Source organism: Haplochromis burtoni, unplaced genomic scaffold (assembly GCF_018398535.1).
Source record: "Haplochromis burtoni strain Fernald_Lab_line unplaced genomic scaffold, NCSU_Asbu1 Contig_704, whole genome shotgun sequence".
Taxonomy (NCBI): domain Eukaryota; kingdom Metazoa; phylum Chordata; class Actinopteri; order Cichliformes; family Cichlidae; genus Haplochromis; species Haplochromis burtoni.
In genome coordinates, this window is record NW_024583065.1 from 70,270 (window position 1) to 87,885 (window position 17,616).

A 17,616-nucleotide genomic window follows, 5' to 3' on the forward strand; every position below is an offset into this window, starting at 1 on the left:
GTTTGACTTGATGATATAATGTGGCATCTGTCGCACAGCCAGTTGAGTCGCTTGCACTGAATTAGTAACAGACTCTATACCAGTTCTACTGTACCCTAATGAGCCATTTTCAAACACAAGCCACCCATAATGAAGGTTAAAAGGGTAAAATGTCACATTTTTAATTTCTAGTTCAATTTCTCACTTGACAGCCCGGGTGTAGCTCATTTCCAATTAGATCAATACTGCAAAGCCTCTAAATCCTTTTCTTTGGCTTGTTCTTATAGGTCAATCTCCTGTTGACACCATCCTGACTAATATATCATACATGATACTATTCACACTTAAAAACAAAAAAAGCAACAACAATAGTAACATATGTTCAAACAGTCTGCTTCAGGGTTTTTTTTTGTTGCAGTAAAGGGAATGCTGTTGGGAATATATTCATACGTCGCTTTCTTTCTTCATTCCTGCCTGCAAGCCGCCAAAGTGCTGGGAGATAAACCAATGCATATGGTGACAGAAGTGTTTACGCCCTCATGAAAAAACAAAACAAAATACATACACACATGGAAAACAGCATTTTCAGCTCCCAGACTGGATTCCCCATTAACTGGTTACCATGCTCACTAACAATCAGTAACTCTTAGATACGTGCATAGTACTGCCAACTACTGAGTGATGAGCTGATATAAGGCACTAAAGATAAATCCACACTGACTGACTATATACATCTCTCAAGCTCTGCTTCCCTATCTTGGCAGCAGAAAAGAACTGAAGATGTCTTAGCTGTAAGCAAAGGACACTGTAGGGGCTTTGCTTTAAGATATAAAGTGGCCATTGTTATAATTTTGTGCTATATTAATAAAACTGCATTGAACAGAATTGAAGTCCTGGCTGGATTCTGAATTTAAATAGTTTACAGAAATTTCTGTGCATGTAGATTTGCAATTTCTGAAACCTCATCACAGTTAAATTACACAGACCTGTGTCTTTGAAGCAAAAATTTTAAGTTCTTTGCAGACAGCTATTGTTTTCACTTGTGTCAATGTAGCACAACATACCAGACACTCAAGTCTGGATGTGGAAAGTGTTATGTGGACTAATGCAGGTTAATTAAAATACAGATTAGGTGTAATCGCGTCAGCTTTTGTTTGCAAAGTTCTTAAGCCTTATTCATTGTACTGTTTTATGCTGTATTTTGAAAATATGATTTTCCTTCACTGCCTTTGGTTTATTTGCTTTGGGTTCCTACTTTTGTGCTTTTCTAACCAGCCCTGGCTCATTTCACCCATTCCTCCTTGTTTGTTTAGTTTGTGTGCGCTCCTCAACACTGTTAAGCTACCTGAGCAGCTTTAGTTATTTTTTTTATGCTTCTTTCACCACCCCAGTTTTCCATGTTTCTAATATGTGTAGTCTCACTACTAAGTTCTGGACTAAAATTTTCTTTTATTAGAATGGTCTTCCCAACAAACATCTGCATTTGGATCGTCTTTGAGCAGAACATCTAGGAATCAGGAAATCAAGTACCAAGGTAGCAAAAGATGAGCAGTTGTCCAAATAGCTGTCTGTTGGCAAACAGCTCAAAAAGGTTTTCTCTCTTTCGATAAAACTCAATTTTTCCACATAGAGAATTCAATATAGAATAGAACACCTGACTTGGGGATAGTCTATATCTGCTAAATCAAAAACATCTTCAACATGGAGAACAACAACAGATACAAAACACATGAGCCAAAATGTTAACCCCTCCTAACACACTCCTATCTGGTCTTTAAGTCTGACGTCATTAACCGTTTCCAGGTCCAAACTCCGCTTCAGGTTCCAAAGTCAAACGAACACTGCAGCATCACTGACAGTTACAAACTGTCTAAATTCTTTCATAGGTAATAAAATGATCAGTGTTGCTGCTTTAACATCCAGTCATCCATGAAAACAGAATTTATGATTTTTAACAGAGTTGGAAGTTAGCAGGGAGTTAGCTCGCTAGTTTCCATCTATGACAGTTCAGGTTCTGACTGAGGGATTATTGAAAAATTAAAACATACAGCTCTGCTGTCACTTCCAACATAAATGAAGACAGAAAACTAAACAGCAGTGATGTTTGTAGGGTTACTGAAGTTTGACTAGCAGGAATATAACGATGTGCTAGCTAGAGAGCTGTGTTTAGCATAATATAAACACAGTGAAGCTGATGAACGCCAACTTTTTTCTGCTCGATGAAGTTAACTTGAGGGTTCAGGATGGTTAGGGACAAACGCAATCGCATGGCAGGACGCTGTAAACAGGCCGTCGTCACTTAACATCTGGATAAGCACTCTGGATGGTGGTTTCATGAAACAATGTCAGGCACAATCAGATCACTGCCAACCATTCCCGCTTGTGTTTTATCCACATGCTATACTCACACATTTTGAAAAATTACAAATGGAAACTTTTCTAATTAAATCTCGCAGAGTAGGTATGCTAATACAATGTCACTATCTTTAATGGACCGCGGACTAAGAGCTCTGGCAAAGTGTCTCATTTCACAATTCACAAATTTAATTTCACATTTATATTCCCACTTACTAATATATCACTTCACAGTGTCAGAGTAGCAAGCGCTCTGCCATAAGCGTCCCCATCTGCTAATGCGGGCAAAAAATGTTGCCTACTGGCCAGAAGGCCTCCAGATGAAGGGTCCAGATGTGCTCTAACACTGATCGAACTGATATCAACAAACAACAGTTAAAGGAATGCTGACGAAATCTGTTTGACCGTGATTATGGCCACGACTGTAGGGGATTATTAGCTGCAACTGGTAGAGCGTATTTCAAAGTATTTGCCAACTACGTCTATGGTCTTTGTAGTTCACTTTAGGCCAATTCCCCTAAAGATGCTTTTATAGTACATGTAACCACTGAAAGGATATAATGCTCCAACAGATGCCCAGCTTGCTGTTGATCTGACAGCCTTGGGCGTGCTGTCGCTCCTCCTCCAGCTGTTTGGGGTTACTGAAGCGAATACTTTCTTGGTCCGGCTGTGGCAGACTCTCAAAGTCAAACTTGTCCACCTGGATGGCCATCCTGGAACAGGAAATGGGAGAAGCACTTAGGTGTACACTCGTACTTATGTAAGTTTTCACCCGCCAAAAGGAAAAGGTTTATGACTCTGGAAATAACCCTTACATAACTGTCATTTAAAACTTTGAAACTAAGTTAAAAAAGCATGAATGACATGAATTTTTATTGAGTTCAAATTGCTCACAGCTGATATTTGAGCTACTGTTAAGCTTTGGAAATGACCAAATATTAAAAGTTAAAATAAAAAATAAAACAACAAAAATATAAAACATCAATATTTAGCAGGTTCTTGAGATAATTTATGATTGCATTTTTATATACATATATTTGTATACAACAAAACTACTGAGAGACCTCAGTGTTAGCAGAGTACAGTAACAGTATGAGAAGTCTTGGAGTCATTCTGACTAGTATTCGTCTTTCTGTGTCCGCGTTAAACAAATATGGAGTACTACCTTCATTCATTTGCACAATATCACTAAAATTAGAAATATCCTGTCTCAGAATGATGCTGAAAAGCTAATTCATACAGTTATTACTTCTAAGATGGACTATTGTACTCAGTTATTATCAGGTTGTTCTAAAAGCTCCCTGGAAAGCCTTCAGCAAGATTACTGACTGGGACTAAAAACAGAGACCATATTTCCATGAGAGGTGGAAAGAGAAGAACTGCGGTAAAGCAGGTGGCCATTACACAAGTTTTACGAAAAGTGACACAAAAATCAGAATTTCCAGATCCAAACTTGTCATGAAATGCATACGCACACTGAACGTGTTGTGTTTTTGTAGCAAATTCTAAAAACGCACTGTGAAAATAACAATGCCAGAATCAAGCAATGATGAGCTGGATCTGATGTTTCTAAACAAGAAAAGGAAGCAACAGGGATTCTGCGTTAATCCAACTCTCACGAGAATTCAGGACCAGGGAGAATTTCATAGTTTGACCCAGGAGATGAAACTGTATCATGGTTGCTTTAATATATATGGTATGATATTTCAGGATCTCAGTGGGGCAGTTTGAGCTGTTAGCAGATGTGGGACCAGATCTGAGGAGGCCATGAAATCATTTCAGGGAGCCAACTTGTAGCAACATCTAGCTGTACGGAGGTAAAATTGTACTATTTACTACACGTGGGCGATCGTGGCTCAAGAGTTGGAAGTTTGCCTTGTAAGTGTGTGAATGGGTGGATGACTGGATATGTAAAGCGCTTTGGGGTCCTTAGGGACTAGTAAAGCGCTATATAAATACAGGCCATTTACCATTTACCATTTAATCGGAAGGTTGCCGGTTCGAGCCCCGGCTCGGACAGTCTCGGTCGTTGTGTCCTTGGGCAAGACACTTCACCTACCACCTACTGGTGTTGGCCAGAAGGGCCGATGGCGCGATATGGCAGCCTCGCTTCTGTCAGTCTGCCCCAGGGCAGCTGTGGCTCCAACTATAGCTGCCTCCACCAGTGTGTGAATGTGTGTGTGAATGGGTGGATGACTGGGTGTGTAAAGCGCTTTGGGGTCACTAGGGGAGACTAGTAAAAAGCGCTATACAAATACAGGCCATTTACCATTTACATGTCATTGTATACTACTGTATACAGCAGTACTTGAACTACAAGTGCACTTCTTGCCAAACACAGCAGCATACCAGTGTGAGCAGCTCCATTAAGAATGGGTGAGTTGAAAAATATATTTAGCACATAAAATACATGCATGTATTTTATGTGTCTGGTGTGTAAAGGACTTAAGTCAGGAGTGGGAGAGAAATATGCAAGGCTGGTGCAGGACTGGTACGGTAAATGGATGGAATGGACTGGTTCTTATGTTGCTCTTTTCTACTGTAGCTGAAGTGCTCTATGCAATATTCACCCATTCATATGCATAGGTGCATTTTATCTAACATTCACATGGATGTAGTGAAGGAGGATGACGGCAGATGATTCGGTGTTGTGCCCCCTAGAGGGAACAGCTGAAAGAAGAAGACAGAAAGAGAAAGAAGAAGAGCAGGACTAACTGAGCAGAGGAGACTTCAATTCAAGTCCATGGAGTAACTAAAAAATTGATGTGTTCAGGGTCAATGTTACTTTTTCTTAGATATAGTTCATACTGTAACTAGCTGTAACTACATTCAAACATTTAAAATTGTGATTATCCAATATTAACTATATACTTCATCAAATTACAGGACACATTTTCTCATTATCCCGCAACAGATCTCAGCAGAAAACCTTGCATACACCTCAGCATGATGGCAGCCAATGCAACCTGCCTTTGTGTGGTTTGGCCAGTGCTGAATTATTTATCTAGTCTGAGCAAACACCCTCAGGTGCAAGTTTCCTCGTCTATACTGTGGGTGTTTCTAAGTTATTTATTAACAAAAGTCAGGCTCATCTTTGCCCGAGGTTACCTCAAATGTCACATCCAGGATTCAGACTGTACTTGGAACAAACTAGACAGACCTTCCCTGCACGTGTGGGGAAAAAAGAAGAAGAAAATGACATACAAGACCACTTGTAATTACCTCTACATTATTCAGGACTTCTATTCAAAGAGGACTAGATCCCATTGGATCCATTCTTTCCCTGCCTGCATACAATTCAGAGTGAATTACATGTATCCTAGCACACCGATACTAACACACAATCATCAGGGATTTTTATAAGGCAGGCAAGAACAATCGCAATGAAGGGCTTTGAAACCTAGCATAAGGCTTACACCAGCTATGGGCGTGTGTTGCATTTTCTTTAACTTATGATTCGTCCTCAGAAAACCATGTAGATAGATAACAATTTTAAAAGGAAGTTTTTATGCTTTTCCAGTTCATTTTTAGTAGCATTGTACGATTAAGTTCAAAATAATTCTTCTTTACATTATGTTTCATTCAACAAGTATATTATACTTTGTCAAATTCACTGTCTTAGGAAAACTATTTCACCTCACTTTCTTCCTTTATGCTAACCTTAGCATAAAGGACCTTAGATAGCCCCCAAAGACATATGGTTTGAATCACACATGAGTGGGGGCTTATGTGCTCACAGCCAGACCCTGTTTGCCTCAGTCACACAAACCTAGAGACTGGTTGGTGACTGCCTGGCAACCAGTGGTCGCTAGGGAAAAATGAACATTGCCTGACTGATAATGAGTGGTTATTGACAGTCATGTGAGCCAAGACACCAATCAGCGGCTCCCTGGTAACCATTCACTGCTGCACCAAAAACCTCATCGCAGTTGTTTTGGTCACAAGCAGCTTGCCACAGTCACCTGTAGTTTGTATGGAAGGCACATTTCTGCAACCAATTTCATCCAGTGACAACCAGCAACCACATGCCAACAGGTCATGGAATACTCAATGACATCATGAAGAGACATTTTGGTTGTTTAGAGCAGTTTAACGCCACAGATTCTGGCTCAGAGGAGTTACTTCTACACACATCAGCCTAAAAATGTGTCCTTGTTTAAAATGAAGCCAAAATTATAACCATATATGACAGAAAATATGAAAAAGAATAACAAGCATCTTTTGCTTGCCATCATCCATTGAGCAAGCACAGCTAAAAGAAGTTCAATCAGCAGCTAGCAGCTACAAACATGTGTTTCTGTCAAGTGCTGATAGAGACATGACTGCACTTTTGTGGATGATGTTCCTCATCTGCTAGATGTTGTAATATGCAGATGTTTGGTTAAAATTGCCTGTTTTAGAGTGTTGCTAAACCGTGCAGCCACTTATTGCAACTTTTACCACAATACAATTGAATGCATTTTAAAGGGTTTTATGCATGCAGCCAGTGAAACTAGGTAATCCTTCGGCTTATTACAAAACTATTAAATTCCTTTTGCAATCTGAAACAAGAAAAAAAAATTCTACAGCAGCACTTAACAGCAGACAAGAAATTTATTAGGCCTGTCTTACTGGTGGCATGATGATGTTTTGCTGTAAACCTGTGAGGCAGACGCCAACATACTACCTCACATAGAAAGTTCAGAACAAAAATGAAATCATTAGCAGTCTTTCTTCCTGCTTTTATTAGTCTTATCACTCTCTACTTTGAGAAATGAAACGATCACTTTTAGTTCTCTAGTCACCTGCAAATCACCCAAACATCCATCAGGTAGCATGGAGGCTAACTTAAACTTCCTGCTTACCCCCAACCAATCATAGCAGAGAGCTGTCCCTCCCTGAGCCTGGTTCTGACAGTTTTCCTTCCCACTGTCACCAAGTGCTAGTTCATATAGGGCCATTTGATTGTTGTGGTTTTAATAAAGTAAATATTAGTCCTTTATTTATCCAGGTAAAAGATGTCATTTTCAAGAGAGACCTGGCAAGTGCCTTGAGACAATGGTTGCTGTGATTTGAATGAACTTGCAAAAACAGTTTTGATAAAAGTCGTGTCTCCCTCACAGTTTGTTTCTAAGCCTTAAGGTTGAACCACTGCTCTGACAGGAATCAATATGTAAGACCGCTTTCTTCCATTTGCGCAACATCTCTAAGATTAGAAATATCCTGTCTCAGAGTGACGCTGAAAAACTAGTTCATGCATTTATTACTTCCAGGCTGGACGACTGTAATTCATTATTATCAGGATGTCCTAAAAACTCAGCTGAAAAGCCTTCAGCTAATCCAAAATGCTGCAGCAAGAGTCCTGACAGGGACTAGAAAGAGAGAGCATATTTCTCCTGTTTTGGCTTCCCTTCATTGGCTTCCTGTTAAATCCAGAATTGAATTCAAAATCCTGCTCCTCACATACAAGGTCTTAAATAATCAGGCCCCATCTTATCTTAATGACCTTGTAGTACCATATCACCCTATTAGAGCACTTCGCTCTCGCTCTGCAGGCCTACTTGTTGTTCCTAGAGTATTTAAAAGTAGAATGGGAGGCAGAGCCTTCAGTTTTCAGGCCCCTCTTCTGTGGAACCAGCTTCCAGTTTGGATTCAGGAGACAGACACTATCTCTACTTTTAAGATTAGGCTTCAAACTTTCCTTTTTGCTAAAGCATATAGTTAGGGCTGGACCAGGTGACCCTGAATCCTCCCTTAGTTATGCTGCAATAGACGTAGGCTGCCGGGGGATTCCCATGATGCATTGAGTTTTTCCTTTCCAGTCACCTTTCTCACTCACTATGTATTAACAGACCTCTCTGCATTGAATCATATCTGTTATTAACCTCTGTCTCTCTTCCACAGCATGTCTTTATCCTGTCTTCCTTCTCTCACCCCAACCGGTCGCAGCAGATGGCCGCCCCTCCCTGAGCCTGGTTCTGCCGGAGGTTTCTTCCTGTTAAAAGGGAGTTTTTCCTTCCCACTGTCGCCAAAGTGCTTGCTCATAGGGGTCATATGATTGTTGGGTTTTTCTCTGTATCTATGAAGCGCCTTGAGGCGACTTTTGTTGTGATTTGGCGCTATATAAATAAAATTGAATTGAACATAAAAAGTATAGTAACGACGAGGCCACCTTTGCTTTGCTTTTTTATTGATAAGAAATCCACAGTCGAGCTCTTTATCCACTGACTGGTTCACCTCTGGATTCTGGTTCATAGAGCACAGTGGCTGTGTCCTGTGAACTAGTTTCTTGTGTTGTCTTTCACTATATCATCATCACCGACAACTCAAATGATAACTTATTAAGCCTCCAGTTTTGTGCACCCCCACCCCTCTTACTTTACTGTTCCCGGTAAAAATTGACTGGTCTGTTTTAACAGCTCTTAAATTACGATAAACATTTTTCATCACCAAAGGGGGTCGTTAGGGGAACGCCACAGAGGTTGATTAAAACACTCAAAATTTAATAAAAGAGGTGATCTTCACTTTTATATGTTCAAGTTCATAGTGTGGAGGATGTCATAAGGCCCTGACCTTGTGAGCTAAGAATGAGGGTAAAGGTCAAATGCTTAGCCAACCTAGGTACTCACATTTTCCAAGGAATTGAGTACCTAGTATATTACTGTGAAGACATTACAGTTAAAACTAAATTTTACTGATTGTCACATTTGGTGTGACCTTAAGCTCAACCTGATTTTTACCAAAATTAAATCAGCTCAAGCCGGTATTGGTCTCTACCGTGTGTGTTTCTGGGTGTGTCCAGAAACACACATGCATCAAATTAAGGTGGAGGAGAAAAAGCAATGCAATTATTATTCCACAGCCTTTACAACAAAGCACAACACAAATTAAATAACAATTACGACTTCAAAACCAAGACAATAAGGAAAGCTGCTCTTTGCTGCACCACAAATACACCCGCCTTTGAAGATTAGTGGCACTAGGCTTATGTCACTGACTGAAGTCCCACCTTCAAATGGGCACTGTGTTTTATTTAGTCATCTTCAAAAGCGCACATGACACACTAAGTCTATAAATACTGTGTAGCACAATGAAAATGGTTGATAAATTGGAGGGCGCAGACTGGCAGAGTCTGGGACTGGTTTTCTTCATGTAATTACCAAGAGACAGATGGTCACATTCAAATCTACACTTCAAATGGTAATACGGAAAGAAATGCATTTTAAGGGAAATACAAAATAAACGTTTAGCAATTACAACAGTGAAGAAAGGGTGGTTTTCATATTCATCACGTCCACTGACGTCTGCTGCGCTTCTGCAAAACTCGGGTTAAAAAGTGCATTTTTCAAACATCCTTTGTTGGCCTTCAACATATGTAATTTTTGTCTAGTGGCAGTCATGACAACACTTGTCTCATGCGGTGGGTAACATTTGGTCAGTGAGCGATTGTTTAGAGCAAAACTTTGACATTTGAAACTTCACTTGAGATTCAATAGTGTTTGTTCACTGCAGATATAATCATGTTTATATGACCACAAACCAAGAAGAAGCAGCAGGTTTTCTTCAGTCTTTGGCTCCACATGCTAAACAAACTGAAACAACTGCTTAAGTGCTTTCAATGCACACCTTTGTATTATAACCATTAAAACTGTAGGATTTACATGTTTGCATTACCAACATTACATATCTCAGATTATCAGACTGTACTCATTGTCTAAGTAGAAACACCAGAACAAACTGATCTGCTCTGTGGAGCTTCCAGTTTGAGCTCAAAAAGCCACAAAAATTCTCAAATCACTTACTTCTGACTTGGTTTTAATAAAGAATTAAATAAATCAAAACTCTATAAAGCACAGCTTCAGTTACGCCAACATTTTCAGCAACACTTTAAACATGTAAAACAAAAGTGAATCAAAGTTCGTCTACCGATGCCATGATATTATAAATAATCATATCCGCTAATCATTCTCACGGCTTGGACACCAAATAGTGCCATTATGTCAAAGCTGCTGGCATCTCACTACTGACCGATTACAGGAAAAAAAGATTCTAACAAATATCAAATCAGGTATTGCTTTATCATTTAAAGAGTCACATGGTTTTTAATATTGATCAGGTTTAAATGATATTGTATGTAAAATACAGACTGCCCATTAGGTGTCAATAGTCAAAATACAGGCGAATAAATCTATCAAAACAATGTCCTCCTGAGAACTGAGGGGAAAACAGCATCTCTCAACTTTTTGTCCACTAGAGAGAAAATGCTGAATAAGCTGGGTCTCAGAGGGATATTAATTAGATTTCAAAACAGTATTATAAAGCATAGAAGACAATGACTAACCTGCTCAAATACATTTTAAACCTGGGTTAACTGCATTCTGGATAACCCTGTCTTTAAAAAAGAGAAAAACTGAAATCCATTGTAAGCAGGGCCACTGCACAGCAATTAAATGTGGAGCCAAGGCTACATCCACCACCTAACCAGACCCAAAATGGTGTTTTCCTAAAGCAGGAGAGCATTAACAAAGAAAGCTCTCCTACTCCCACTCCCACCATCTTCTTCCAGTGATTTGATTGTGGAGTCTTTCAAAGATTACACCATATCTAGAGATTAATCTAGCCTATTACAAAGCTTTTAATAACAAACTGCGTGCTGAGCTGTGGCCACCGTGGAACATCTCTACTCCTAATTCCCAGTCCATTTCACCTCGCTGCTCCCCTCCTTCAATAACAGACAGCTTGGGCTGAAAAACGTGGAGATGTGAGATTAGATGGATGTACGGACTGATTTCACCCACATTCCTGTGTGTCAAAGGGGGAGCTGTGAATTGGCCACTCAAACAAATGTTCAAAGGCCATGTGCTTATGGAAGCCAGAGCCACAGAAATAAGCAATTGTATTCATGGCCACGACAAATACCTGCAAATACAGAGGTCTTTTGCTATCATGTGTCTGGGAGCAGGCCTTTGGCACTGGTATTTTTATAAGGTGCAAATATTTTTTTTGTTTTCTAGCCTGCATCTATTCAGTATTATGATGACTAACAATGAGCTTGACTCCCAGTGACAGCAGAGGCAAGGCAGAGGTGTATCACAGCATGTTTAAAGCACAGAACATAAGGGTACAGTCATGTTCTGCGCTATTTTTTCTGGCTTCGCTGAGCAGTCAGGGTTTAAACAGACCCTACTGATTACACTTTATCTTCATGGTGCTGTGCTTACCGACTGTAATAGAACAAATAACCAATTTTGTCAAAGAAATCTGCATCTGATAAAAGAGATTCATAGAAGCAGGTACTTGTGTCATACGCTGTATTTGTAAAAAGCAAAAAAATGGTGCCTAGCTTTGACGCAGTACCAGTGTGTATTTTAGTCCAGAACATGTTTCATTGCTTTGCTCGAGCAGGGATGAAAGGTTGGGAACACAAAGGACAGGGCTGAGAAAGCTGAAAGTGTGATTTGAGTTCAGTCCTCCACGTGGTGTTGGTTTTAAGGTTAGTCAAAGATTGCAGCTTCTGTCTTCACAACTAGCTTGTCCGTCTGTAAACACGAGCTCTTGAGGAAACTGGCTGGATATAAATCTGATATCGATCAGTCTCTGCCGGGCTGACCGATATCAGATATTTATGGACACCTCAGTACTGATTCAAAGAGTTTATCAACTGGGTTAGGGGACCTTCTGGCGTAAAACCAGACTAAAAACAGATCACCCACTGCTAAATTAAACTAAATTGCTAATTGCTAACCACTGCTAAACTAAATTTTTAAATAATAAATTAAATTGTTGGCTAATGATTAGTCTTTTATGTTTACTTGTATGATTAATTTGTGTTATGATAAAGAAGCAGCTGTGAAGATTTAATTTTGGTGAGTGAAATTCTGATATTTGATATATGATATATACTTGGCAGCCATGAAGTTTATGTACAGCCTTCTAACCAAGCTGGTAAATGAGGCCTCCGGCACCCCATCCATATAATGTCTCAGTTACACTACAAAAAAAAAAAAAAAAAAAAAAAAAAGGATGCAAACATTGCGGCTAACAAAAATGAAAAAAAAAAAAGTTGGTTGCCCATCCATGTATACATGGTGTCTTTTTTCCACATTCATTGACCAACTGCACATAGTTGCTGCAACAAAGTGCAGCAGCGGTGCACTCTCAACCTCTAAGCAACCCCCTTCAATCATGAGCTGATTGCATAGGCTGCCTGGTGGGAGGCAACTTGTCTCCAAACCTCCAAACAATTACTGTCCCACTCAGACTGACTGCAATCACTCTCAGACAACTTGTAAATAATTGCCTTCTAATTAGTAAATGCCGACATTTTGCCAACACACTGCAATCAGTCTCAGTCAACCCACGCAAAGAAGCACAACTCTTCTGCAACAGGCAACTAAACTCAGCTGATTGCCAACTGGTTGCATTTGTTTGCAGTCCTGCAGCAACTATGACACGATATGTGGTGGAAGTTTCTGCCTTACATCTCTGAGATTCTGGATCTCTGAGACTGAATGTAAGTAGTTAATGTCCATTTCAGTGTAAACGATAACCGACCAACAGATGTGCTACTGTTGTTTTATTTTCAGAAATAAATATGAGCAGTAGTTTCAGACTTATTCTTATTTGAACAGCAAACGGCAAAAGCAATTTCACAACCCTTGGAAGATGCTGTTCAACACCCCAGAAACAAAAACAAGATTCACTCACAAAAGCATCGACTGGTTTACATTTTTCATGCAGAGAGCTACAGCTGTTCCATAAATGTACATGTGTGCTGTGTTAGACATGAAAAAGCTCTAAACGCAAACAGGCCTTGTTTTACTAAATACCATCTTGTCCACTGGGTGTGACTTCTAACACTTTATTCCTAATTATCAGCATCCTGCAATAAGCTGTGTCAGTGAAGCCCTTTTTAATGGCAGTAATGACACCAGCTTAGGATGAGACGGTCACAGAAAAATGACCCCTTCCTAATTAAATGCTGTGTTGCCTCAGACCAAATGTAGACGATAATCACATTAAAGCATATGGGATTGCTTTCATCTGACCAATGTGAAGAAACGAATCATTTCAACTGTAAGCTCTGCAAACGCATGCCTCTCTGCTTCAAACACCTCAGCGGTGCAAGAGATTCAAGTCTTCAAAAACAAACACTACCAACAGATTAAACTTTAAAAAATGATTCCAATGACAGCAGTGGCGATGCTGAAGCTTCATAAAATTTTCTGTAATTGCTTCCCGTCAGTAACTATTGCGTTGGTATTAAAGCTATTTAGCTTGTTTGCTGGAGATATTTTGTGTAGTTCTTGTGGTCGCAGCGCTATGCATGCATGTCCTCTCGAGTGACAGGCTGTGATCCTGCTGTGAGGAGTGTGTACAATTTCAAACACGTCCTCCACGGCGTGTTAGAGAAAAGCAAATCGTTTGCAATCGACAATTTCTCCCGAGCCTTTTTGCATATTTCTTTAACAGTGCGCGATTGTGTTCTGTCACTGGGGAGAAGCAGAGAGCGACGAGCGTACCGAGAGCAAGTGTGTGTATGTTTTCACAAAGAGGGTTATTTTTAGCTCACGTGCAAAAGCTTAAGAGTGAAATCCACAGAGGCCTGTGCAGAGGCAGGCGAGAGCAACAGTCTATTTTTAGACTGCGGCTGACTCTTTGTAACCCTTTGTTTGCAGCAGCTGCAGAGGCGGTGATGCTCCATCCATTAGCGTCTCGTTCGATATATGCTGAGCTCCAGCAAAGAGGAATCCTTACAGCCAATTACTGGATGTGGATAGGCAGTGAAGAATGCCTCTGTGCAGACAATATCCTAATGCGCTGGCTGTCATTAAAAGTGAGGATTCGTGTGCTATTACAGGGCTTGACAGTGTTTTCTATTTCTGTTTCAGCTGTTAAACGCCAGCAGCTTTTTTGGGGGCTGGGTGAAGGCATTTTGCCATTATTAGACAGCGCAGTGAAGAGAGGCAACAGGGCATGTGAGTGCAAAGAAGAGAATGACGTGCAATTTAATCCCTCAGTTGGAGTTGAACCAAGGATGCTGCAGTTTGCAAATAATAATACATTACAAGTGTTACTGTAAGAGAACTGGATAATCCCTTGAGGGCGCAGGGCTTAAATGTCACATCAAGGTTAATTAAGTTACTGGAGAAGAAACAGTATGCGAGTCATATAACCGCCATGTCTGCCTGTATGAATAGCAGAGCCCGTTTTAATAACCAATCAAAAGATGAAAAATGACTGTGAAACAACTACGAGAGGCTGATAGATGGAGTGGTTCTAGCAGCGCTGTATATAACAACATGTAAAAAGAGATCTCTGTGTTCCAACAGCTTAAGCATCCGCAGACAGCAACAGAGCTAAAACGCCCCCTAGGGAACGTATCGTTTCAGGAAAATGTGAGAGGAGGAAAAAAGAAAATCTCTGTAGACGATGACAAAAAAAAAAAAGACAACAGGTTGAGGAGCAAATATACGTGTCAGTGGTCACATGTTCTTATGCTCTGTCCTCAGCAGATATAAGGTGCTTTTAATAGATGTGAAAGATAATGAGTATGTGTATTTTCTAAATGCTTTTCTAAAAAAGAAAAGAAAAAAATTATGATATAAAAACTCTGAGCTAGGACTGCTGGGGATGGGATAACTGACTGCAGATGTATTATGTGCTCTACTGCCATAAAAGTAGCACAAGAAGGGGGAAAGGTGGTCACCATGGAAACAAGCTTTGTTTAAAAAGCTCATGCAATGAGGCGTGTCTGCCCTTGTGCGCACCGATCCAGCAGAGCCAAAAGGCACAGCGAATGGGGAGGAGATGGCAAGAAATGAGAAAGTGCTGCAGTGAGCGCTAGCCACACGATCGACTACAGCTATTACGGAGCTGGCTCAGCACTGATAATGGTGGACGGCAGTGGGAACTAGTTAGCGCCAGGAGGTTGATTCAGTAATAAGATGTAAACCCCCCAAAGGCCTATTTAAATCTCCAAGGAGACGCAGCTGTCTGCTGATGCAGAGTGGGTGTTGGAAGGTCCGAGAGCAACCTGCTGCTGGCAAGGAAAGAAACACCAGATGACTTTCAAGGCTCGGAGCACGCAAACTACTCAGCCCTCAGAAATGATGCTGATTTTAAAAATATCCACTGACTGATGTGAATACTACTCTCCCATAAGACAACAATAACAAAACCCAACAACATGACCGTATACTGATTCCAGATAATGACCAGAGCTGAGCAGTACAAAAACTGAGGCGTTTTATGAGGAGGAAATATTAAACGTTTTTCCGCAGATGATTTTTCTGTGTGATTCCAAAAATAAGTCATTCTAACAAAAATTACTGTGGAGCCACTCCGGCTTCCTCCCACCGTCCAAAGACATGCAGTTAGTGGGGATAGGTTAATTGGAAAGTCTAATTTGCCCATAGGTGTGAATGGTTTTCTGTCTCTGTGTTAGCCCTGCGACAGACTGGCAACCTGTCCACGGTGTACCCTGCCTCTCGCTCTAAGACATGGACGGAAGGCATGAAGTCCCAAGGCTGCTCTTAAAATATTTAAATAAATACATAAATAAAAACCGTAATAATCTTAAATGTATCTGATTTAAAGTTGGCTGATTTCCCTTTAAGTCCATCTCCTTTTGCACCTCTGCACTGCTGTAACCACTTGCACTTTAATGCCCAACAGTTTGTCAGTGTGTTAAACGTGAAACATGAAAGACTACGGTAGTGAGTAAAGAGAAAACTCAAGAGTACACTTGATTGTTTCCTTGAATGTCCTCTTTCAGACACACTGTCGGGGCTGATTACAGTACACACTTACACATAAATGTACAAGGACAAAAAGACAATGATTGTGGATTTACTGTTGAGCTCATGCTGCCTCAAGTGTGGATACTCTGGAGTCTTCTGCTGAAAAATGCAGACCCACCACTCATTACCATTGATGATCCATAACATGAAATTTGGATCTTGGTGCCAATGTCCAAGAGAAACAATCAAGATGTACACAAAGGTAAAGGCTTGAAGGGAAACTTGACACGCATAGTGCAGCTTTTAATATCCAGCATTTTTCCTAATATTTGAACCTTTGATTTGTAAACTCAAACCCACCTTCCAATTAGTGTAAGATTTGGGCACAGTGGCCTAAACTGTGGAATGAAAACTATTAAGAAAATCGGGAAGATATTGACGATGAGCTAAGAAGAATCACACGAAAAAGAGATGGTCACGGACCTCCTCCAATGGGTTACATTCATCCAGATGACAGCTATAGACAGAAGCCTCAGGGCTTCCGCTCTCCATTTCCAATAATTAGATACTGCTCCAACACGTGCATCAAAGCCATCCTACACAAAACAATCAGTCACCAAACAAACTGACTGACTTGCAATAAAACCCACGTAATTACAGTGCTTAAGAACTCATCTTGGAAATGAAAATGACTTTTCAGTGTGACATGTTGGACAGTATTTCTTATTTTCTATTCATATTAACAACAATTTGCTTCATCTCATAATTTGCTCTATAGAATCTAAGAAATGTTGTATCCACCTGACAGCACAGAGGATCTCTCATTTTCCTCCTCAAAGACTACAGAGTAAGTGAAGGGCATGGTGCTAATTTACATGTCGTTTATGCAGAGCAGTGACCGTTAGTGTGTCGTCGTTTTGGGGGGATTAGCTACCATGCAGTAATCACAGGATGAATTCATTAGTTCATCAAATCCATAATTAAAATAAACGGTGAAACATACTGAAGAATGAAAGCTACATTTTACAGTGCCATTATTCAAATGGCCGTAATTTCTGAGAATTTAAAAGTTTACAAACCGCTTTTGCGTTATATTTTGCAATGACAAATCCATTAATCACATTTAATAATTTAATCCATCAAAATTATCCACACTGACACCACAGAAGATGAATAATGTGCAAAAATGAACAGATTTTTAGCGTTATACCTGCTTATGTTATTAGATAGCTGCTTTGTGAGTTTACAGTATGTGCTAGCAAACTACAAAAGGGCACCTAAATTAAAAAAAGAAAAAGAAAACAGACGTGTCAATTAAAATGTCCTTCCATTAAAATTTCACAGTCACCAACTAGAACTGTGCAGTTTAGCTAGCTTTACAGAGGCTTGTGCCAATTGCAGGACTAGCTATCCTAACTATGTAGGACTCACCAACAAGCTGTACAAGCATCTCACTTTCTATGGAGCTTTTCATAATTTGCCAGAGGTACTTCCAAACCTCTCAAATCTTCAATGATATCAAAAGCAACATATCCACAATTCAGCTTAGCAACATAACTCA

General features: G+C 40.1%; 1 protein-coding gene across 1 annotated transcript in view; it reads right to left on the reverse strand.

The window, feature by feature from the left end:
- Positions 1-17,616, reverse strand: part of trappc9 (trafficking protein particle complex 9) — a gene marked incomplete at its 5' end in the record, with an annotated part of 200,264 nt that overhangs the window by 66,959 nt on the left and 115,689 nt on the right. The window contains 1 exon segment of the mRNA XM_005949770.3: positions 2,894-3,047. Within this exon segment, the coding sequence (XP_005949832.2) occupies positions 2,894-3,047 (154 nt within the window).